The sequence below is a fragment of the Dendropsophus ebraccatus genome, chromosome 12 (assembly GCF_027789765.1).
Source record: "Dendropsophus ebraccatus isolate aDenEbr1 chromosome 12, aDenEbr1.pat, whole genome shotgun sequence".
Lineage (NCBI taxonomy): Eukaryota > Metazoa > Chordata > Amphibia > Anura > Hylidae > Dendropsophus > Dendropsophus ebraccatus.
The window spans coordinates 26,842,840-26,868,633 of NC_091465.1; the positions used below are offsets into that span (position 1 = coordinate 26,842,840).

At 44.2% G+C, this 25,794-nt stretch overlaps 1 protein-coding gene across 2 annotated transcripts in view; it reads left to right on the top strand.

The window, feature by feature from the left end:
• The window catches only part of GABRD (gamma-aminobutyric acid type A receptor subunit delta), a 31,452-nt gene extending 9,314 nt beyond the window's left edge, over positions 1-22,138 (top strand). Inside the window, exons 6-9 of one of the 2 annotated variants that reach the window (XM_069948010.1) lie at positions 1,379-1,516; positions 13,005-13,160; positions 14,978-15,186; positions 21,685-22,138. In XM_069948010.1, the coding sequence (XP_069804111.1) occupies positions 1,379-1,516; positions 13,005-13,160; positions 14,978-15,186; positions 21,685-21,978 (797 nt within the window). In that variant the 3' untranslated portion in view covers positions 21,979-22,138. The remainder of the gene's footprint in view (positions 1-1,378; positions 1,517-13,004; positions 13,161-14,977; positions 15,187-21,684) is intronic. The other variant, XM_069948011.1, reaches the window with a different exon arrangement.
• The last annotated feature ends 3,656 nt before the right edge of the window (positions 22,139-25,794 follow it).

The following is a 25,794-nucleotide window of genomic DNA, read 5'->3' on the forward strand; positions in this document are numbered from 1 at the left end:
TGGTTCTCTCCCATCTTTGTGTCTCGTGGGGAGTTGGACTCATAATATAAGTCTATGGGCCTGACTCTTTTCACTGACACAGCACACTGCTCTGCAGTCTAAACACTCAGGCCTGGACCAATCAAAACTTTTCACAAGTCTCTCTGTCAAATTTTTTTTTTTTTAATAACAACAGTGACACTTTATATAGAGTAGAAAAGAGGTTCTTCATACATGACTTCTACTATGCGACAGGGCACAGAGCTGCTATAAAGAGTGTCTCTTGCTCTGGAGGACTTATGAAGCACATTCATAGTAATGGAAACTGTGTAATGCTTAATTTGCCCTGCCTCACCGATAGAATATAGTTAAAGAGAATCTGTCAGCGATATGTCATGTTCAAAGCTCAAAATGTTAGACTGCATTCACATGTTCAGTGTTTTTCCTGGTCGTGATTGTGGTCTGCTAGCTACCTCCGTGATCCATGCATAACCGTCCGTGTTGTTATCCATTTTGCATCCGTGTCCGTGTTCATCTTTAAAGAATTTCAAATTACATTGATTACATCACATTCGTGAAAAACACAAATTTCATTGATTTCTATGGGGAATCCGTTCCATGTTTCCATTCCGAGTTATGACATGTCCTATTTTTAAGCGGAACGGATTGGAGATGTGAAAACACTTAACATGTGAATGGCCCAATACAAAGCAATGGGCTATAAATTTGTCTTCATGGAGCATGTGCAGCCTAAAGGAGTCTGTGCTGGGCCGCAGCATGCACGCCATCTCCTACTCCACCCCTCCCTATCTTAACTGATTGACCTACAGGGCTTAGTGCTGAAAGCCAAGCCCTGTAGGTCAATCATGCAGGACAGGGAGAGATGGCGGAAGGAGGCGTGCATTCTGCAGCTTAGCAGAATTAGACTAAAGTGAAGCTCCATCCTCGAGATGTTTTCTAAATGTATAAACCGTTATTCTCCCTCTCTCCATATAGTACTTTATAATATATGTCCTTATATCATAAAGAATCACTATAGCAACACAACCCTTCTTGTTACCATTGTGAGCGATCCTAATAATAATACCTATTTATGTCATAGCTTAGTATACTATTGCAATTCATTTTGATCATGATTTTCCGTACTTAGGAGAAAGGTTGCCCTTGTGTCAGACAACATCTCCATTTTGACAGATAAATAAATGCATTTAAGCCGTGTAAAATAGAAGTGACAATGGTGTGCCCAGAGCAATACTAAGAACGGAGGAAGCACTGAAGTGTCACTGTTAGGTATTGTGCTTCAGTGACCAAGTTATATAACGTTCTGCATGCCGTATTCCATTAAACTTCCTTGTCTTGTCCTGTGTATGGTGGATTATAACTTTCCAATATCACTAAGATGGATATTCAGCCGAAGACATTCTCTACAACTGGTCAGAAACCCAGGAACAGATCCATGGACTTGATAAGCTCGAGCTGGCGCAATTCACCATTACTGACTACAAATTCACCAAAGAGGTGATGAACTTCAAATCAGGTAATATAAAATATAATACACTTAAGTACCAGTAAAATGTCTACTTGATAGCACACCGGTCTTTATTGTTGTAGGAATGGGCAAATTTACAGTAGGAACGAAGCAAAACTCGTCAGTCTGCATGGCTTTGAAGTCTGCTCTGCTCCGTGCGGCTCCTCCCAAGGTGCTGGGGAAAAAATGGATCCAGTCCTGGAAAACTGGGAGAGGTTTCCCAGGACTGGATCCATCTTTTCCCAGCACCTGGGGAGGAGCGGCACAGAGCGGAGCAGACTGCAAAGCCATGCAGACTGACGAGCTTTGCTTTGTTCCTACTGTAAATTTGCTCATCCCTCATTCGCTCATCCGTAGCCGAGACCCTACCGAACACTAGAAGTGCATGGCGGCACGCCCCAACTCATCGGTGGAGATAGGTTTCATGATAAGTCTTTAAAGCTAATCTACTGCAATGGGATAGATCAAGTGGCAAGCAGGGAAGTGAACACACTGCTATAGCTTCTGGCTGTATCTCAAGAATTGGGGGTGGAGGGGTGGTCTCAAATATTTTGCAGTGGCACAAGTGGCATTGGTAGTCGTGTCCCCCTTTTTACCTAGACTAACAATACTCGCTGATCATACCTTAGAACAGGGAAGGTGAACCCGTGGTTTTCCAGTTCTTGCAAAACTACGATTCCCGTCCTGCTTGAATAGCCAAAGCTATCCATAGATTTCCAAGCTGAGTTTTGTACTTTCATTTTCAGTCAATCACGGTATCACGTCGTGTTTCGAGCCGCATCAGAACCTTTTTCAAATATGCATGTGATAGAGGCTGAAATGAATCACGTGAAGTGACTCTGAGATACCACGCCTGTCTAGATATAAAAAAAATCACCTGGATCAGGTGACAGTATATTTTTTTAATTGCATCATAGGGGCAGCCACCCTAGATCCGAGCACCTTATCTAAAATAAAGTGCCAGTTGATAACGTGGGAATACACCTTTAGGCTAGGTTCAGACAATGTAACTGTGCGGCTGTATTTGCGGCTGTAATTGTGCGGCGGTATTTTTGGTGGTTCATGCGTACGCTGGAAAGTATAAAATATATGGCTGCACAGTGCACACTATGTATAAATCTACGGCCCTATCGTAAAGGGACCCGTAAAAAATGAAAAAGACCATTGTTTGCGGCTGGAAATGCGGCCGTGGATTGACAGGCGGTCCGTACGGATTACTTCAAAAATAGCCGGCAATGATGCCGGATGCCGAATGCCGATGCCTCTAATAGTTAATATATTAAATTAATAAAACACATTTTCTTTGTAATAAAGTCCCTTTCGTTGTTCAATAATTTAATTCTAACGAATCCATCATTTTGCAATTAAATATACTGTTAAAATAAATATATATATAAATAAATGTATATTTATATATATATTTATTTTTTGACAGTATATTTAATTGCACAATGATGGATTCGTTAGAAATAAATTATTGAACAACGAAACTGATTTTATTTAAACGAAAATGTGTTTTATTAGTTAAATATTAATTAGTACAGGAAGCTCCATAAGCCGTTAATTCATATTGCCGGCAATAGAGCATTCTGTACTAATCATCACTTTACTTTAATTAAAACATCAAATGTTTCTTCTAATTATGTTATCACAATAGCATTATTAGAAGAAACATTTAGAATTATATGTGCGCTCAGCTGATTGGCTGTTCGGCTGAGCGCACATATAATGAGCCGGTCCGCAGCACAGTGACTTCATTGTGCTGCGGACCAGCGAATTATTTATTTATTTAAAAAAAACCCGCATAGGGTCCCCCCTATTTTTATAACCAGCCGGGTTAAAAACCAAACGACAGCAGCCTGGTAACACCAGGGTGGGAAGAGCCATTGGTTTAGGCCCTCCCCAGCCTAAATCTTACCAGCCTGCTGCCGCCCGGTCCAGGAGCGCCAATTTTGACGCTCCGGGACCACTGGCACCCGGCTCTTCCCAGTACCCCTGGTGGCATTGGGTACTGGGGTAATAATAGGGGGTTAGTGTTAGCCATTTTATACCAGCTAACACTAGGCCCTGACTTAGTAATGGATTCCGTCTATTAGACGGCTTCCACTACTAAGTCTATAAAGTAAAGAAATAAAGACAAGACACAAGTGAAACATTTTTTTAATTCAAATAAAAACACCCCCACACCCCTCATTGACCATTTTATTAAAAAAACAACAACAAACAACCGCTGGTCATCAACGTAGTCCACGGAATCCGACGTAATCCACGGGATACCGATATCTGAAAAACAAAAAGGGAGAAACACATAAAAAACACAAAAACAGGAGCACAACACCCATCATTGTGAGCGGTGTTGTGCTCCTTACAGTATGCTGCATCTTTACAGATCGCTGCTTACAGTCTGGCCCCCAAGGGGTTAAGAGCTCTATACTCACCCCGATGTTGCCTCTTCGCTGGTCCGCAGCACAATGAAGTCACTGTGCTGCGGACCCGCTAATTATATGTGCGCTGAGCCGATCAGCCAATCAGCTGAGCGCAGATATAATTCTAAATGTTTCTTCTAATAATGCTATTGTGATAACATAATTAGAAGAAACATTTGATGTTTTAAAGAAAGTAAAGTGATGATTAGTACAGAAAGCTCTTTTGCCGACAATATGAATTAAAGGACAACTCCCACAAAAATTTTTTTTGGCTCATTTAACACACATTACAAAGTTATATAACTTTGTAATGTGGTTAAATACCCGGCCTGGCCCCCTTCCCCCACTTTCGGACCCCCGACCCCCCACCCCGGAAGTTAAGGAATGTATACATTACCTATTACGATCGTCACGGTCCTCTTCTCCGGGGCGGCATCTGGTGACGACGACGTCAGAGCCGAGGGGCGGTCCGGGTCTTCTTCCTCCTCGGCGTCTTCATGCAAAGGGAATGGGGATGAAAAGGCTGCTGGTGCACATGCGCACCAGCAGCCTTTTCATTGGCTGGAGCGCATCACATGGCTTCCAGCTTGCTCAGCCCTGATTGGCTGAGCTTGCTGGAAGCCATGTGATGCGCTCCAGCCAATGAAAAGGCTGCCGGTGCGCAAGCGCACTGGCAGCCTTTTCCATCCCCTGGACCCGGAAGTTGGAGACATCGCTGGATGGCGGACGGCGGCGACGGAGAGGCGGACAGCGGGCGAATCGAGTTGCGATCGTCACCGGAGAGATGGTGAGTATGGTGTCTGTGTGTGTCTGTGTTTTTTTTTTTTTTTGGGGTCCCGGGGAGTTGTCCTTTAACGGCTTATGGAGCTTCCTGTACTAATTAATATTTAATTAATAAAACACATTTTCGATTAAATAAATTCCGTTTCGTTGTTCAATAATTTAATTCTAACGAATCCATCATTGTGCAATTAAATATACTGTCAAAAAATAAATATATATATAAATATACATTTATTTATATATATATTTATTTTAACAGTATATTTAATTGCAAAATGATGGATTCGTTAGAATTAAATTATTGAACAACGAAAGGGACTTTACTACAAAGAAAATGTGTTTTATTAATTTAATATATTAACTATTAGAGGCATCGGCATTCGGCATCATTGCCGGCTATTTTTGAAGTACTCCGTACGGACCGCCTGTCAATCCACGGCCGCATTTCCAGCCGCAAACAATGGTCTTATTCATTTTTTACGGGTCCGTTTACGATAGGGCCGTAGATTCATACATAGTGTGCACTGTGCAGCCGTATATCGTATACTTTCCAGCGTACGCATGAACCACCAAAAATACCGCCGCACAATTACAGCCGCAAATACAGCCGCACAGTTACATAGTCTGAACCTAGCCTAAGGGTACAAACCCACACACCATATACACAGCAGATACGCAACAAATACGCAGCAGATTTCATGGTGGAGATTTGATGCTGTGTTCAGTTATTTAGATCTAATCTGCTGCGTATTTGCTGCGTATCGCTGCAGTAAATACGCTGCGTATACGGTGTGTGGGTTTATACCCTTAAATCTTTTCTTTCCATTACATACATTTAAGAGTTTTCAATCCCAAATTTCTATACTAAACATCAGCCCCTCTGAGTGAGGAAAAGAAATGAGTCTAGCCTATCGCCTATGACTGTGACTTTTCATCTGCAGAAGAGGTTTTCTCTGGGTTCTGTCTTTCGGAGGGTGAGACGTATGTCTGATTTCTCGTGTCAGCCTATTCCAGTAATTGTAAACATCACTCTCTGCAATCAATATCCCAGCTGTTTATTATTCAGCAGATCAGCATCCAGCATCCTTCATTAGATCAGCGGGTGTCCTGAAGGGAGACGAATAACACATCAACAAATATTTTCAATGAAAAATTTAAATACAAACTGCCGGCACAGGAAGAAAAAAACATTTTTTTTTCCGGTAACTGTGGAAACAGCAATTTCTCCAAATGTTCCTTTTTTTTTTTTTTTTTTTTTGCAGTCTTCTGACATTTTAATTTTTAAAAAGAAATCTCCCCCATCCTTTGTGCCTAGTCCGCCAGTAGAGGGAGCCTAATTATTGATAAATCATAGCGTTCCCTTTCATTTGCTTGCAAATTAGCTCTGCTCCAGAAGCGAGACAATCTCATACTAGCCAAACCAAAGTCTTCGCCAAAAGGACGAGTCTCTTAGGTTCAGCTAGTACGAGTTTTCTTCCAGAGAAGAGCTATTTTGCATACTTTTTTCCCATGGACTACTGCTTGAAAAATGAGTTTTCATACCACAGATTTCTTTAATGAGAGTTGGCTTCCTCTTCCTCATCTGCTTGAACAAGTAATATCAGCCACAACTTTAAAGGGTTTAAAAAAATCCAGCATTTATAAACTTCATGAATCATACAGATCAGCTTTCAGATACAGATTTCTCTGGGGGCTTCATCATGTCCATGGAAGGAAACTATCCTAGCTAGAACTGTCTGGGACCAGAGCCCTTTGATTTGGCCTTAGCACATGTGTGGGGGTGTCAAATGTAGTAGTCACACGTCAGACTGACAATCATACCAAAATAGCCGCAGTCACAGCAGTGGGACCCAGCACGATGATACTTCAAAAATAATAACTGTTACAACGCGTTTTGGCACTGTATTACGAGAGCGCCTTTGTCAGGCTCATAAACAGTGGTGGAGGAGGTGTTATACATAGAGTTGTGCCTATATCTTAGCACTCTCCTAGGTTAGAGATCTACTCATTCTCCTTACCTACTGATTAATCCGTGATATACTACACCAGAAGGCCCCCCCGTCCCTTTCTAGTGGTGCGCGGCGGGCGACCGACGATTTGACAGCAGCAGCGCTCAGCCAATCACAGGCCGGGACCGCCGCGGCCTGTGATTGGCTGAGTGTGGCCTGTCAGCTGACCGGCCATTCAGAAGATAGAGCGCACGGGACCCTGGGATGAAGACAGCGCGGAGAAGCCTGGACAGGTAATGTATTACTGCTGCTGCAAGGACATCGGTAACGATGTCCTTGCAGACCTCGCTCAACGATCATCGGGCCGTGGAATAGGCCCAGTAAACGAGCGGCGATCTAGCAGATCGCCGCTCGTTTACATCGTTGATCGGGCCCTCCTCGGTCCGTGGAATAGGACCCTTAGCCTTCTTCTGGATACCCAATGCATTTGGTTATAGTAAGTGTAAAAAAAACCACAAGTATAGATCACACTCTTAGGCCTCATTCACAAGTCTGTATATTTTTGAGTCCATAAGCCGCAAAAATCTGTCCGTTGTTCATCCGTAGTGTCTGTATTTTTTTCTAGATCCGTAAAAGTGGAAAGTAAGTAAAATAAGGAGAAATGGTCAAAATAGTGACACTAGCTAAACTTGGGAATGCACATCTTTTGCGCATAAAACGTCCACATAAAAAATATGGATCCCGTAGACTTCTATAAGTGTGTCTGTGCCGTAATTACGGTCCGAGCTAGGACATTTTTCCGCAAAATTTACAGATGTGTGGATAGGCACATGGAAGAAACAAATTGGATATAAATTTTTCCGTAACTCACAAGTTTTGCGGCCGTGTGAATGAAGCCTTAGTGGGGCCATGGACAAGGCTCTTTTTACTATTAAGAACTGAAGGTCCAGAACATAGAGCAGCAGACAGTTAATTTTTTTTTTTACAACTTCCTTTCCACTGAATGTATTCTCAAAAAACGTCATCTTATAAATACAGATCTGCACATGGGGTAAGTTTAAAACATAAAATATAAAAGATTTATAGCTTTTGCCCCTTGGAGGCTATGTGGAGCCTGCTTCCGTGCATTAGATCAAGGTTCCCTTTGATTCCTGTTCATCAGAGCTTCCCCATTACTAAGCACTACACTATTAGGCAGAGGACGTATGTGTTAGCGTTTCTTTTTATCAGCAGGGTGGTGCTGTTACATATGTATTGGAGAAACACATCACCCATAGGCAAGTACAAACTCAGAGCAAAGCAGAAAGCATGAAGTGAACACTGTGGGAAGTATATATATAGAGAGACATGAGTTTCTGAAAACTGTCAAGACAGAAAAGCACCTTGTTCCCACTCATGTTTGACATTTCTATAAAGATAATAAATATGTGTGTTGTATAATTTAGAGTTGTTTTTTATCCATTTGCAGACTTCTTCACATCTTCTGCAAAAGGGTATAGGGGTCGACTAACCAAATATACAGAGATGCAGCATATAATAACTAGACTTGTACTTACAAGATAACATTTATTGACTTAAATATATACAAATGTCCAAATTCAACCTAATGTAGTGTAGTATAGTGCACTGAAAAGACTTTTTGTAGTACTTAAAGAGGAACTATTAGCAGGTTAGCTGTATCTAGTCTTCTGATAGCCCCCTATTGCGCAGGAGGCTTAGAGAATGAAGATATGTCTCTAGCTCCTCAGTTCAGTAAGACTGTTCGGAGCACAGGGGGTTAGTAGCATTGCCCAGCCCCCATAGTGCCAATCTGCCTCTGGCTGGCCCGCACCTTCTAATGCTTATTAATAGAGCGGGTAGCCCAGATTGGCGCTAGGGGGACAGAGGCGAAAGAAGCAGTAAAGAATTTGTGTGACAGGATCTTTTCCTTTCTATGGGCCTTATGGGGCCACAGAGGGGGCCTGTATTCTATATGGGAGCACATATTTAGCCTAAATACTATATGAAGACACAGAGGGGGCCTAACAGTATATGGGGGCAAAGCGTAGGCCTTACTACTGTATGGTAGCAGAGAGAAAGACCTTACTATCATATGGAGACAAAGAAAGGCCCTACCTACTATATGGGAGCACAGAAAAGCCCTAAATACTATATGGGGGCACAGAAAAGCCCTAAATACTATATGGGGGCACAGAAAGGCCCTAACTACTATATGGGGGCACAAATAGGCCTAATCAATATGTGGTGAAATGCTAAATATTTTCTACATGTTTTCTTTGCAGCTATATATGCTTCTTGAAAAATGTATAGTATGGTACCGTGTTAGCCAGAAAAATCCATATCGTGGTAAATACTTGAAATCAAAGTATTTTAGGAGTGATACCTTTATTGGCCAACAAAAAACTGTTAGAGCTGTGAGCTTTCGGGATTCACAAGATCCCTTCGTCAGACAAGTTCACAAATGAATGACTTACAGAAACAGCACAACATTTTAGGGATGTTACAAGCCAGAAGGGAGAGACATCTGTGAATGGGGGGGGGGGGGGGGGTGAGGGGGTATATACATCACGTAGATAAGCCAGGGCAATAAAAAGGACTTGTTGTAAATTAAAGGTTATTTGGAAGTCCAAGATTGTTGGTCAGTTCAGTCTTATCTGTGGAGTGTGTCCATGTAGTGGGCCATAAATCCAGGTGCCAGGTTTAATCCATGTGTTAATGACTGGAATGTTTTTATCAATTTGAATTCCCACACTTTCCTCTCTCTGTCACTCTGGAAGTGACCTTTGAGGACCATAACCCTTAAATCTGTTATTCTATGGTCCAGTCCTGAGAAATGTTGGCCTACAGGGGTGTTGAGACTTCTTTTTATTGTATGTCTATGTAAGTTCATTCTAGTTTGTAGTTTCTGTTTTGTTTCCCCAATGTAAATCCCTGTGGGGCATCGTGTACACTTTATCATGTAGACCACATTGGAGGATGTACATGAGAAAGCATTGGTGATTGTGTAGTCTCGCTGTGTGTTGGGGATGCAGATTGTGTTTGTTTGTAATATGTGGGGACATGTGCTGCATTTTCTGTTGTTGCAGGGGAAGGTGCCAGTCTCTGTTGTTGATGTCAGAGCGCTTTTTACAAGGAGGTTTCTTAAATTCGGGGGTTGTTTGAATGAAAGAAGAGGTAATTCTGGGAAAATCTCTTTCAGTCTGTTGTCCCTCTGGAATATTGGTTGTAGTTCAGCAGCAATCTTTTTTAGGATCTTCATATTAGGGTTATAGGTGACCACCAATGGCACCCGGCTGTTCTCCTCCTTCTGCTTATATTCCAGGAGGCTTTGTCTTGGAATTCTTTTGGCTCTGTGGATCTGTTCATCAATGGTTATTGGATGGTAGCCTTGTTTTAGGAATGTCTCTCTTAAAGATGATAGGTGGTGTTCTCTATCTTTATCATCAGAACAAATCCTAATGTATCTGAGGGCTTGGCTATAGATGATGGACTTTTTTGTGTGGTTTGGATGAAAGCTGTTCCATTTTAAGTATGCTGGGTGGCCTGTAGGTTTTTTGTAGATTGATGTTTGTATGGTGTTGTTCTCTATAGATATGGTTGTGTCCAGGAAATGGATTTTGGATTTGGAGTAGCTGAGTGTGAGTTTGATGGTGGGATGGAAATTATTAAAGTTGCTGTGGAAGGTGAGCAGTTCCTCTTCCGATGCTGTCCAAATGATGAGTAAATCATCAATGTACCGGAAATAAGCTAGAGGTTTGATCATACAAGTATTTAGGAACTCCTCCTCCAATTTGGCCATGAAGAGATTGGCATATTGAGGAGACATTTTGCTTCCCATAGCACTTCCCATACATTGCAGATACATGTCTTCCCCAAAACAAAAATAGTCATGGCTAAGCACAAACCTGATGAGTTGTGTTGTTGGTTCCATGGCTCTGTTGTGTTTCTGAAGGAAGTGTTGGCAGGCAGCAATGCCATCCTCATGGGGGATGTTTGAATACAGAGATTTCACATCCATGGTGGCCAATATTGTATCCTGTGGTAGTGGGCCCAGGGCTGACAGTTTGTAGAGAATGTCAGTGGTGTCCTGGACATAACTGGGTGTTTGCTTCACCAAAGGCTTTAAAATATTTTCAACCCAGCCAGAGATGGCTTCTGTTAGTGTCCCAATACCAGAGATGATTGGTCTCCCTGGATTACCTTCTTTATGTATTTTTGGTAGGATGTAGAAAGTCCCCATTTTGGGATTGTCTGGTACAAGGTCCAGTAGATTGGTAGATGTAGAGTTGAAGCTCCCTATGACGTTTAAGAGTTCCTTAGTATATCGTTTTGTGGGGTCCTCCTGCAATGGCTTGTAGTATCTTCTGTCCTGGAGTTGTCTCTTTGCTTCCTTGATATAATCAGACGTGCTCATAATCACTACAGCTCCTCCTTTATCTGCCGGTTTAATAATGATATTTTTGTTAAGTTTTAGAGATTTTATAGCTTTCCTTTCCTCTGCACTGAGGTTATGTGTTTGGTTGTGTTGTTTATCCAAAATACCAGATTTAACTTTCTTTCTAAAACAGTCTATGTAGTAATCCAGGGTTTGATTATGTCCGGGTTGTGGAGTCCAGGTTGTCCTCTTTTTCTTTTTTGTAGGTTCTTGTTCCGTGTCAGTATGTGAGTTAAAATCCATTCTGTTTTGGGGAAGACATGTATCTGCAATGTATGGGAAGTGCTATGGGAAGCAAAATGTCTCCTCAATATGCCAATCTCTTCATGGCCAAATTGGAGGAGGAGTTCCTAAATACTTGTATGATCAAACCTCTAGCTTATTTCCGGTACATTGATGATTTACTCATCATTTGGACAGCATCGGAAGAGGAACTGCTCACCTTCCACAGCAACTTTAATAATTTCCATCCCACCAACAAACTCACACTCAGCTACTCCAAATCCAAAATCCATTTCCTGGACACAACCATATCTATAGAGAACAACACCATACAAACATCAATCTACAAAAAACCTACAGGCCACCCAGCATACTTAAAATGGAACAGCTTTCATCCAAACCACACAAAAAAGTCCATCATCTATAGCCAAGCCCTCAGATACATTAGGATTTGTTCTGATGATAAAGATAGAGAACACCACCTATCATCTTTAAGAGAGACATTCCTAAAACAAGGCTACCATCCAATAACCATTGATGAACAGATCCACAGAGCCAAAAGAATTCCAAGACAAAGCCTCCTGGAATATAAGCAGAAGGAGGAGAACAGCCGGGTGCCATTGGTGGTCACCTATAACCCTAATATGAAGATCCTAAAAAAGATTGCTGCTGAACTACAACCAATATTCCAGAGGGACAACAGACTGAAAGAGATTTTCCCAGAATTACCTCTTCTTTCATTCAAACAACCCCCGAATTTAAGAAACCTCCTTGTAAAAAGCGCTCTGACATCAACAACAGAGACTGGCACCTTCCCCTGCAACAACAGAAAATGCAGCACATGTCCCCACATATTACAAACAAACACAATCTGCATCCCCAACACACAGCGACACTACACAATCACCAATGCTTTCTCATGTACATCCTCCATTGTGGTCTACATGATAAAGTGTACACGATGCCCCACAGGGATTTACATTGGGGAAACAAAACAGAAACTACAAACTAGAATGAACTTACATAGACATACAATAAAAAGAAGTCTCAACACCCCTGTAGGCCAACATTTCTCAGGACTGGACCATAGAATAACAGATTTAAGGGTTATGGTCCTCAAAGGTCACTTCCAGAGTGACAGAGAGAGGAAAGTGTGGGAATTCAAATTGATAAAAACATTCCAGTCATTAACACATGGATTAAACCTGGCACCTGGATTTATGGCCCACTACATGGACACACTCCACAGATAAGACTGAACTGACCAACAATCTTGGACTTCCAAATAACCTTTAATTTACAACAAGTCCTTTTTATTGCCCTGGCTCATCTACGTGATGTATATACCCCCTCACCCCCCCCCCCCCCATTCACAGATGTCTCTCCCTTCTGGCTTGTAACATCCCTAAAATGTTGTGCTGTTTCTGTAAGTCATTCATTTGTGAACTTGTCTGACGAAGGGATCTTGTGAATCCCGAAAGCTCACAGCTCTAACAGTTTTTTGTTGGCCAATAAAGGTATCACTCCTAAAATACTTTGATTTCAAGTATTTACCACGATACAGCTATATATGCAGAATTTCAATTAAATGTGATGCATGAAGTCAAGTACCGGTTTGTTCTACTAAATATCTATGTAGGAAACTAAATAAAAATTCTGGCGGTTCTCTTCTTATATTTTAGCAGGTCAGTTTCCTAGACTGACTCTTCGTTTTCAGTTGAAAAGAAATCGAGGGATGTACATCATACAGTCCTACGTGCCATCCATCTTACTTGTGGCCATGTCATGGGTTTCGTTTTGGATCAGTCAGTCTGCTGTCCCTGCTAGAGTATCACTGGGTAACTTTTCTTATCAATTTTTCAATCGCTTATAATGTTAAAGCAAATGTATATACATCGGTGATTACAAGTAGGGATGGTCCGAACACTCCGAGGTTCGGGTTCGTATGAACCCAAACGCTCGGCATTAGATTCCCGCTGTCTGCCCGCTCCGTGGAGCGGGCGGATACAGCGGAAGGACCACCTGGAAAACTGGGATACAGCCTATGGCTATGGCTGTATCCCAGTTTTCCAGGCGGTCCTCCCGCTGGATCCGCCCGCTGCACAGAGCGGGCAGACAGCGGGAATCATTACCGAGAGTTCGGGTTCGTACGAACCCGAACCGAACTCGGTTCGGACCATCCCTAATTACAAGCATAACTCGCTCAGGGCCTGTGCTTGTAATCCAAATCCACTCTTAAACCAAAGCAAATTTTCACATAAGAAATCACTGAAATGCAGACAATTGGTTCCACACCCCAAAAATAATGATTTTTTTTAATTCTGAATAACATGTAACACTAATGAAACAAACATTTAGAAGCAGCTGAATATGTTGTATTATAAGTTACTGTACATAATAACAATCAGCATGGGGAGTATAATGTATAGTATGTGCAAAGGCTGAATAGAAAAGCAGGGTTGCTGTCAGAGGTCTGTGTGGTCACATGGCAGCAATGGGGAAGGGGTGTTTGTTCAGCATGGACCAATCAGGAAGTGAGAATCACAGAGCTGTGCAGGAGGACAGTAACAGAAACTTTTCTATACAGCAGTGTGAATGGCTTAGTGTAAGTGCAGCCACATTATACCAGCAGTGTGTATAGCTGACTGTAAGTGCAGGCACATTATAGCAGCAGTGTAAGTGCAGGAATGGAGAGGATGGGAAACACAAGGGCTGACAGAGACTACAGGGAGCATAAAGTAGAAAGGAAGTGGATCTGCCATAATTTGGAAGGTGAGGGAGATTTCCTGGGTCAGGGTACAGAGCTGTAGAACACCTATGCAGACCATGCTTCTCCCTTGCTCCCCCTCCCACTCAGTATAGGGAGCTCTTAAACCAAAGCAATGCTCTTAAACCAAGTTACAATTTTGGAAAACAGTAAACTCTTCTTGCAAAACGCTTTTAAACCAAGGTACGACTGTGTGTGTGTGTGTGTGTGTGTGTGTGTGTATATATATATATATATATATATATATATATATATATATATATATTTATATATATATATTGATTTATTTTAATTATTATTATGTACTTGAATTTTCTAATTTGTGGTGGCAGCAACATCTTAGTCAACCGAGTTTCTTGTGTTTTTGTAATTCCTGTGGGTATTCATTTAGTTATGATAAAACATGGGGTCTGGGTCTAAATACTGTGTCTGGTGCCACTTTTTATAACTGAATGATGTAAAGGGATATTTAACCTTTCAAAAATCCCTCATAAATGAGTATTGATCAGCTACATGCAAAAATTTTAGATACGTTCACTCACTAGGTAGAAAACATATTTTGTATGTGAATAATTCTGCCTATATTGACCTGCATAGCACGTATACCCTGACGTGTGGATAGAATACTAATGAACATGCACCAGAATTATGGAATGGTTGATTATACATTTGTGAGAGGATATTTACTGCTCAATCATGTAGGTTGTGATATTTTATGGGTGAAAGTAAATGGAATAGAACAGATTAAAGTCAATAGTCAATGCACGTTCTTCAATTTTGATGCGGTGCAGTTATAGGCCAGAATAAATACATTATATATATATATATATATATATATATATATATATATATATATATATATATAATTTCGTACATTTGTTTCCCTAGGAATAACTACTGTGCTTACTATGACAACTCTTATGGTCAGTGCACGATCTTCACTTCCCAGAGCATCGGCCATCAAAGCTCTGGATGTCTATTTCTTGATTTGCTATGTCTTCGTGTTTGCCGCGCTTGTAGAATATGCATTTGCCCACTTCAACGCTGATTATATGAAGAAGCAAAAGAAGACGGAAGAACACAAGAAGAAGAGCAAGGTCAGGCATTGTGATAAAAGGCTAAGCTACAATTATAATTATACAATAAGATTGTTTTCTTTATTTTCCTCCATTCATTGTTTCATTGAGATAATGCACAGTATAGTCACCATCTCTTCTACCAATCACCATAGTCAAACATGTGAGAGTAAATAATGTATAGGTGGCTGGTGCCGGCCCTGGGCAACGGTACAGTCAGAGAATGGGTCTATGAACATAAAGGATCAACAATAATAATGGACAAACTTAGGGAGAGTAGGTGATAAGGAAGGAAGATGTGTTCTTTATCTCCAAAAAGTGGAAGGGTTATACAGTGTATAGCGAATGAAGAAATGCATCAGACATTAGGAAAAGCATAGGCCTTACATGACTTCCAAGGCAGCAAGCCTTTATTAGTGATATAGTACTTACTTAGAGTAGGTTTATGCTGTCTAAGGGTAGCATGAACTAGTGACTAAAGAAAATAGGCTATCATAAAAGGAAGTCAATTTAGAAAAACTAAATATCATTTTATAGACATTTAAAATTGATACTGTCACCCCCTGCTCTCACTTTATTTTATCGGTGGACAGTGTCACCTAGGCAGGGCTTCACAGCAGCTGGGCCCCATCTCCTATGTGGACAGTGTCACCTAGGCGGGGATTCACAGCATTTTGGCCCCATCTCCTATGTGGACAGTGTCACCTAGGTGGGCTGTACAGCAGCTGGGCCCCCTCTCCTATATGGACAGTGTCACCTAGGTGGGCTGTACAGCAGCTGGGCCCCCTCTCCTATAGGGGCAGTGTCACCTAGGTGGGCTGTGCAGCTGGGCCCCATCTCCTATAAGGACAGTCTCACCTAGGTGGGGCTTCACAGCTGCTGGGCCCCCTCTCCTATTTGGACAGTGTCACCTAGGTGCGCTGTACAGCAGCTGGGCCCCCTCTCCTATATGGACAGTGTCACCTAGGTGGGCTGTACAGCAGCTGGGCCCCTCTCCTATAGGGACAGTGTCACCTAGGTGGGCTGTACAGCTGCTGGGCCCCCTCTCCTATATGGACAGTGTCACCTAGGTGGGCTGTACAGCAGCTGGGCCCCTCTCCTATAGGGACAGTGTCACCTAGGTGGGCTGTGCAGCTGGGCCCCATCTCCTATAAGGACAGTCTCACCTAGGTGGGGCTTCACAGCTGCTGGGCCCCCTCTCCTATTTGGACAGTGTCACCTAGGTGGGCTGTACAGCAGCTGGGCCCCCTCTCCTATATGGACAGTGTCACCTAGGTGGGCTGTACAGCAGCTGGGCCCCTCTCCTATAGGGACAGTGTCACCTAGGTGGGCTGTACAGCTGCTGGGCCCCCTCTCCTATATGGACAGTGTCACCTAGGTGGGGCGTCACAGCTGCTGGGCCCCATCTCCTATAGGGACAGTGTCACCTAGGTGGGCTGTGCAGCTGGGCCCCATCTCCTATATGGACAGTGTCACCTAGGTGGACTGTACAGCAGCTGGGCCCCCTCTCCTATATGGACAGTGTCACCTAGGTGGGCTGTACAGCTGCTGGGCCCCCTCTCCTATATGGACAGTGTCACCTAGGTGGGCTGTGCAGCTGGGCCCCATCTCCTATAAGGACAGTCTCACCTAGGTGGGGCTTCACAGCTGCTGGGCCCCCTCTCCTATTTGGACAGTGTCACCTAGGTGCGCTGTACAGCAGCTGGGCCCCCTCTCCTATATGGACAGTGTCACCTAGGTGGGCTGTACAGCAGCTGGGCCCCTCTCCTATAGGGACAGTGTCACCTAGGTGGGCTGTACAGCTGCTGGGCCCCCTCTCCTATATGGACAGTGTCACCTAGGTGGGCTGTACAGCAGCTGGGCCCCTCTCCTATAGGGACAGTGTCACCTAGGTGGGCTGTGCAGCTGGGCCCCATCTCCTATAAGGACAGTCTCACCTAGGTGGGGCTTCACAGCTGCTGGGCCCCCTCTCCTATTTGGACAGTGTCACCTAGGTGGGCTGTACAGCAGCTGGGCCCCCTCTCCTATATGGACAGTGTCACCTAGGTGGGCTGTACAGCAGCTGGGCCCCTCTCCTATAGGGACAGTGTCACCTAGGTGGGCTGTACAGCTGCTGGGCCCCCTCTCCTATATGGACAGTGTCACCTAGGTGGGGCGTCACAGCTGCTGGGCCCCATCTCCTATAGGGACAGTGTCACCTAGGTGGGCTGTGCAGCTGGGCCCCATCTCCTATATGGACAGTGTCACCTAGGTGGACTGTACAGCAGCTGGGCCCCCTCTCCTATATGGACAGTGTCACCTAGGTGGGCTGTACAGCTGCTGGGCCCCCTCTCCTATATGGACAGTGTCACCTAGGTGGGCTGTGCAGCTGGGCCCCATCTCCTATAAGGACAGTCTCACCTAGGTGGGGCTTCACAGCTGCTGGGCCCCCTCTCCTATATGGACAGTGTCACCTAGGTGGGCTGTACAGCAGCTGGACCCCCTCTCCTATATGGACAGTGTCACCTAGGTGGGCTATACAGCAGCTGGGCCCCCTCTCCTATATGGCCAGTGTCACCTAGGTGGGCTGTACAGCAGCTGGGCCCCTCTCCTATAGGGACAGTGTCACCTAGGTGGGCTGTACAGCAGCTGGGCCCCCTCTCCTATATGGACAGTGTCACCTAGGTGGGCTGTACAGCAGCTGGGCCCCTCTCCTATAGGGACAGTGTCACCTAGGTGGGCTGTACAGCTGCTGGGCCCCCTCTCCTGTTTGGACAGTGTCACCTAGGTGGGCTGTACAGCAGCTGGGCCCCCTCTCCTATATGGACAGTGTCACCTAGGTGGGCTGTACAGCAGCTGGACCCCCTCTCCTATAGGGACAGTGTCACCTAGGTGGGGCGTCACAGCTGCTGGGCCCCATCTCCTATAGGGACAGTGTCACCTAGGTGGGCTGTGCAGCTGGGCCCCATCTCCTATATGGACAGTGTCACCTAGGTGGGGCTGTACAGCAGCTGGGCCCCATCTCCTATATGGACAGTGTCACCTAGGTGGGCTGTACAGCAGCTGGACCCCCTCTCCTATATGGACAGTGTCACCTAGGTGGGCTGTACAGCAGCTGGACCCCCTCTCCTATATGGACAGTGTCACCTAGGTGGGCTGTACAGCAGCTGGGCCCCCTCTCCTATATGGACAGTGTCACCTAGGTGGGCTGTACAGCAGCTGGGCCCCCTCTCCTATATGGACAGTGTCACCTAGGTGGTCTGTACAGCAGCTGGGCCCCTCTCCTATAGGGACAGTCTCACCTAGGTGGGCTGTGCAGCTGGGCCCCATCTCCTATATGGACAGTGTCACCTAGGTGGGGTGTCACAGCTGCTGGGCCCCATCTCCTATAAGGACAGTGTCACCATGCAGGGCTTCACAGCAGCTGGGCCCCATCTTCTGGCTGGGGAGAGGGCCCAACTACCATCAAGCCCTGCCTAGTTTACACTGTCCACTGATAAAATAAACGATTTTAGAGCAGAAAGAAGACTTAGACAATTGTTATACAGGAATATATCAAATGTTAAGCATCCAAGCTTGTGGATGGTGCAGAGAACCACACATAGGGCAATTACACAGAGCCATAATTGTCCGAATGAGGCCAATTCAGCCGATTATCTCTCTGTGTAATAGATAGAACGATCAGCTGATGATTGCTCTGTGTAATGGAGAGAAGGATCAGCTGATGAAATGATCATCTGCTGATCGTTTCTTTAGGTCCAGGCCTAAAATCATTGGTCATGCATCGCGTAATAGCATGGCTGATGGCTGATGATCTTAGTATAAAATAATAAAGTGTTTACTTACTTTTTACCATGTTCCCTGATGTCCTCCGGCCTTTCCCGGTCTCTGCAACTCTGTCTTCTTTTCCCGTCTGGTCCGGTCTCTGCACCTGGACAGGCCTCTCAGCCAATCACTGGCCAAAACAGGATTTCGCCCATTGATTGGCTGAGCGTCCTGTCATGGCAGAGACCAGACCAGACGGGAACAGAAGACAAAGCTGCAGGGACCGGGGAAGGCCCAAAGGCACCGGGGAATGTGGTAAGGTAAATAAATACTTTATTATTTTACACTAAAGGCAAGGGCTGCACAGACATCACTAACTTTGTCTGTGCAGCCCTTGCTGTGTATTTGATTAGTAAGTGTGCGCCAATCTAGCAGATCAGTGCTTGTTTACACTTTATGATTGGGCCGTCTAATAGGACCTTAAAGGGGGGAGGGGGGACAGTTTCACTTTAATAAAAAAAGAGGATGATTCTTGCTTTGTGCTTTTTAATGAACATGTAATGTATATATAAAAATATACAGTATCTGATGGCAGGGAATGTAGTGAACAAAATGAGCTCTATAAAAGTAGAGCGTAAAGGTCACTTAGTGTGAGATCTGTAGTAGTGTACAGCTAATCTAACTAAAGCCTGAATATTACATGTAATAAGGGGCATTAACTCCCTAAATGAGCCCACAGGTTTTACTGGCGGCGTGTTTTATTTTACAAAATAACCATTTGTCATTGTGGTTGCGTAATCTACAAACTAAAGCTCTGCTAACCGATTGTAGTGATGTCAATATAGTATATATGTGTCTGGTAGATCCCAGATCCTGTTTAATAAAGGGGGGCTCTGGTTTTAGTCAATATAGATAATTTTTTGTCTGAAACAAAGGATCATTGGTGTATGCTGGGGTGGGCACTGAGTTACCTTTGGGTAGATTTTAGCGCTCTGGCCAAGATAATAAATAGCGGGGCATATACCTACAATAAAAAATATTAAAGGTATGTAGCTGCTGATAAATTGGCTTTAAAGTACGCCCCACTACATACAATTACTAAAGCTCTTTATGCTCTGCTTGTGGTGCACTACGGCCGACCGGTCACTTGCCAGGTAGTAGAGTGTTACGCCACTACTGTGGTGGTTGGTCGAAATATAGCTCAGCCAGATGGTATACTGTCAAGATACCTGTGTCAGTGGGGCACACAGGTATGGAGGCACACCTGCTTTTAGTTTAGGGTGGCGAGCTATAGCCTTTCCTCTGTGGTCGATGACCTGCCGGGCTGTGAGGAAGTCCCTTGGGTACTTATCACAGTGGGCCGGAGTATTGTTGTGACCCACTCGGACTATCGGTACAACCACCCACAGAAAGGGGAGATGACCCAAGGATGGTGTAGGTGCTGGAACAATAATCACTGAGTCCTGTTATCATAAAATAAATCTTCTTTACTTGTAAGAATACTTTGTACATTAGTGGATCATAAATTGTAGACGTATCAGAACAGAATCTGCGCTAAGAGCCTTGTAAGTAGAAGAGCTATAAACGGTAGATTGGAGTTTGTACTGCAGGTTTAGAGTAGTAGAGAGGAGTTTGTTCTGAGAGTTCAGAGTAGTAGAGAGGAGTTTGTACTGAGAGTTCAGAGTAGTAGAGAGGAGTTTGTACTGAGAGTCCCAACCCAGGGTAGAAGTGTGCTCTGCCGGAACTTTAGAAGAGGGAGAAGAAGTAGAATACTAAAGACTTGAAAATAGAAGACTACTTGTGCCCGTGTTTCGACCTTTGTTGTTGTTGTACCACATGTTGCCTTACAGTGTCGGGTGACCTGTCCTATCAGGTTGACACAAGCCCCAGACCTTGTTACCTGAGTTGAGCAGGGTGGCCAAGTTTACCTGGTGACACCCGCACTGCGAGATAGAGTATGTAGGCTTGTAGCAACTTTGCTCTATCAGGATCAGTTCCTCTTGTTTTAGGATACTGTTCTGCTTTTTTTTTTAGAAATGTTCACGGCGTAGGATTGGGTGTTCTCTGACTCGTCCTCTCCTTTAGTGGTTTAACACTGCATAGTGAGTAGAAGTGCTGCTTTCAAGAAACTGGTGTCTGCGTCTCCCATGTAGGTCCATCCACTAACGCACTCCAGACTAGGCTACACTGGATACTGACTAGGTGGGGACCTGGCAAAGCCAGGGCCCTGCTGGAATACAGCAGGGACCGTCCTATCTTGCGTCCTCTTTCCACCAAGACTTAGGTAAGACTCACTAAGTATGGGTGTGTAATCTGACAACTTCCTACAGGAGGTGTAATGTCCCCTGTGAGTGGTGAAGAAAGTGCAAAAGAAGAAAATAAGCAGAGATAGGTAGAGAAAAGAGCTCTTATTGGTGTACAGATTACCATAACCCCTTGTTCACTACAGCTGTGCAATACACAAGTGCATATATGAATAACAGTGACATCTAGTGGTAAAACTTAGGTACTTAGGTAGCTTCATTACCACGTTAACTTGGAGTACAGACTTTTGCAAGGGGTGTATAAAGCAGCAACCCCCTGAACCCCTTCCTCAATGGTGCCCTATGCTGAAGCCTTCACTTCCTAGCCCATCTCTGGTTTACAGCCAGGGGATGTTCTGAATGGTGAAAGTTTAGCTACAGTTTCTTCTATTCCATAATGTTGTGTAATGTTTCTCCTTTAATTTTTTATGACTACTTATTACTACAGCTGTACTTTTATCCTGTGTTTCAGGTGACTCTCCAAGATGGTAAAGATGCCATTGTTTTATTCTCCGTTTCAATCCTCGGAGTAAATTGTAGGCACATACATAAAGAAACAACAATTCCAAGCACAATGAGCGATCTACCAGAGGTCACAAGACCATATGAAAAGCACAGACGTGAACTTCAACCTGGATACAAAGGCAGGCGTAGAATTCATCTGAAGCCCATAGATGCTGATACAATTGATGTCTATTCTAGGGCACTTTTCCCAGCATCCTTTGCAGCTGTGAATATTATTTACTGGGCAGGTTATACACATTAGAGACAGAGTTTCACAGAAATATATATCTATTTATTCACCAATACTCACAATTTCAGCTTCGTCTCCTATAGTTACAGCCTATACTAGTCATTCATAAATGTCACTAATAATGTACCATACCTATCAATCCCTCTGTAAGGTCATACAGGGTCATGATATGTTTCCCACAATATATTTGTATAAAAGCAGCATGCAGAATAAAACTGTAATAAAGTCAATTTCCTTCTTTTAATAAATGGCCATGTCGTGTTCTTTGGTGACTTCTAGACCGACCTCATGATGAATAATTTATCTACTTGGAGGATTCGTTTGGAGAATCAGTTTTGCTTCTGTACCTCAAGTATGTAATTTATGCTTAGGCCATCCATACTTAGGCTATGTTCACACAGCGTTGTTTTTAAGAAAAGAACGGACGCTGATTGAAAGGAAATCAGCGTCCGTTCTTTTCTGCAGGGGCGGCATTGCATTGAATTTAATGCAATGCTTCCCGCTGTGCACAGACATCGTTTCTTTACAACTGGCGGTAAAATAATGAACATGCATCCAGAAACAATAGCTGTTCACACAATGTAAAGTACAGTCAGTGATCTTTGGCCTGTGGGTGAAACTTATAGAAAGAGTAAAAAGTTCACGTTACAGTGAAATAATATCATGGAAGGGTACGCACGCATTGGAGTTTGATTGCAGTAATGCAAAGAATTTGGCCTGTGAGTAAAACTTGTGAAAAGTGTAAAAAGTTCATATTACATTGAAATGATATCATCATGTTACAGCGAAATAATATCATGGGAGGGTTCGCACACATTAGAGTTTCACTGCAGTAATGCAAAGAAGGACAACTGGATGGCAATGAAATATTAAAGGGGAACTATCAGCAGATTAGTCGAATCTAATCTGCTCATTAGGTATGTCTGTTACCTTTATCCTCAGTGCTCTGTAAGCCATTAGGAGCACTAGGGGCATGGCTACCACCCTCCAAGCACCGACTCGGCTGCCCCCGGCAACCTCCTTAGTTGGTAATTATTAGAGGGTGCGGGCTAGCCAGGGGCCATAACCCTGCCCTCTATGCAGCAATCCAGCCCCAAGCCTTAACAACGCCCCTGTAGGAGGAGTTTGTTTCTGGTGGGCGGAAGTAAGCAGAGTAGTGTGAGTGTGAACACTCAGCAGGGTGGATGTGTGAGGACCAGCTGAGCTACTGTTCGTTGTTAGTGGGACTCCAGACCACTATGCAGTTCTAGACTCTAACCAGAGGAGGGAAGCCAAAACAGGGATCACCTTGCCCAGGAACCTCTCTAAACTGTGCAGGGCAGTTACCGGAAGCCATAGGAACTGACCCCAGACAAAGCTACCATGAAAAAGTCTACGTATCCTACTGTGAAGTGCAGGACAACTGGGAAACCTCAGAAGTCAGCTACTCCCAGATAACCGACGACTGGGGCTCGTATTACCCATTTAGAATGGGTATCCCGTAACTAGAGGGCATTAGGCAGTTCACAGGCAACACAAGCATCCGTGAGTATGAGTATCTTCTACTTCTTTCTTCTACACCAGTTGCGGCAGAGCACACTTACTACATTGGGCAGGGCTCCTCTGGCAACTCCTCTTCTTCTCTACTACAAAGCACTTACTACTACCAGCACTGGTTCTACCTTACCTGTCAGTAGCACTAAAGTTTTCATGTAAAGATCTGCATTGATCTACGTGTACTGTTCATCCTGATTTGATATTCATTAAAAGATTCTATTTTGATTCAAACGCACGGGACTCTGGTGTATTCTATCAGCACCTGCACCTACACAGCACTGTATACTGTGTTATCGCCCTTTCCTGTGGGTGGTGGTACCAACAGCCCGGGGTGGGTCTAATACCACTCTGGACCACCATGAGAAGTGCCCAAGTGACTGACAACACCCCCCGGGGGATACCAACCATAGGGCTGGCCAATACCTTACACCACTTTATCCCCAGGCCACTTCATCCCCTGGTTGCAAAAAAAAAAAAAAAAAAAGGAAAGCGCATATGACAAAGTGACTTCTTATTTCATGGTTAAACAAGAAATTAATAAAGTTGTTAATGGAGTGTGTATGGAGCGAAACTAAGAAGCTTTCTTCTAAGCATATTCAGAATAGCCTCTTAAGTGTAAAGCCATATTGAAATACAAGCAGAGAAGCCATCTAGACAGATACTTTGAATGCAGCATTATATATAGCAGACATATATGTCAAACTCGGAGCAATTTTTTTGGCCCGCCAAGGAAGACAGGAAATATGACAAAGCTGGCCCGCAAATGTTTTCTATTGGCCCATTCATAATGTTAAAACGAAAACCTATTGGCCAGCCACCCAACCCATCACCAGACTGCCTGCCTCCTGCTGTGATTGGATATGTCCTGAAGCCGCCTACTCCACTGTTAGTCACGTAAGTGTACTGCACCACAACAGTCAGTGAAGGGTCCAGAACAAGTATTTTTGTAATGTGTGGTAATATTTTAGCTTTATGCCTGTCTGTGTGTCGGCCGAGGCTGTATGTCAGTTGTGTCTGCATGTGGTGCTGTGGACGGTAGTCCTATGTGTGCTGTGGGCGGTAGCCCTATGGATGCTGTGGGCGGTAGCTACTGGGCTGGGGGGGGGGGGAGCGGAGGATTACAGGCTATTGCTGATTACACAGGACGAGCGCGCGCAGGGGTGTGTGTGTGTTGGATTGTCAGGCAGTGGTGGTCATGAAGGTGGGGGGCTGCAGTGGAGAGAACCGGAGGAAGTACAAGCTCTCTGAACCACTGGACCACCAATGACGGGTGACAGTGCAAGTACAGGGCACACACAGTCTTACCACCCGCAGCACATACATACATTATATCTAATAAGACACTGCTGTGAAGGGGGAGCTGGCTACTGTCTGAGACACTGCTGTGGGGGTGCTGACTACTGTATGACACACTGCTGTGGGGGTGATGGTTACTGTATGGGACATTATTATGGGGGCTGGCTACTGTATGGGAGACTGCTGTGGGGGGCTGGCAATTGTATGGGAGACTACTGTGGGGGAGGGGCTAGCTACTTTATGGGACACTATTATGGGGCCTGGCTACTGCATGGGACAATACCATGGGGGGGAGGCTGGCTACTGTATAGGACAATACCGTGGGGGCGGGGGCTGGCTACTGTATGGAACACTATTGTGGGGGGCTGGCTACTGTATGGGACATTGCTGTGGGGGGCTGGCTACTGTATGGGGCACTATTACCATGTGAGGCACTATTGTGGGAAGAGCTGGCCACTCTGACAGTGTCACGATTGCCACTATGAAAGGATGAGAAATGCTGCTTGCACGTTTCATTAGATGTTAAAGGGGAACTCCAGGTAGAGGTTAAAAAAAGGAAACTTCTGCAGAAGCATAAAACATTACTTACCTATCTATTCCAGTTTTGAAACTACCATAAATCCATTTGTTTTGGGGGGTTTTGTTCTGTTTTGTGTTTCTGCACTTCCTGGTTTATCAGTTGTACACAGTACTACAGGTTCCAGAATGCAATGCCTTCCCTCAGCTGCTCAGATGTTGCAGAACATCTAAGCTGTGTTCACACATTGCAGTTTCATTGTGTTACTGAATTATTTCCATTACTTTATCATTTTATTGTTGTCCCACCCACACAGCACGCTGTATTCTCTACCTGTAACACCACACAGCACACTGTATTATTTACCTGTAACACCACACAGCACGCTGTATTCTCTACCTGTAACATCACACAGCACGCTGTATTCTCTACCTGTAACACCACACAGCACACTGTATTATTTACCTGTAACACCACAC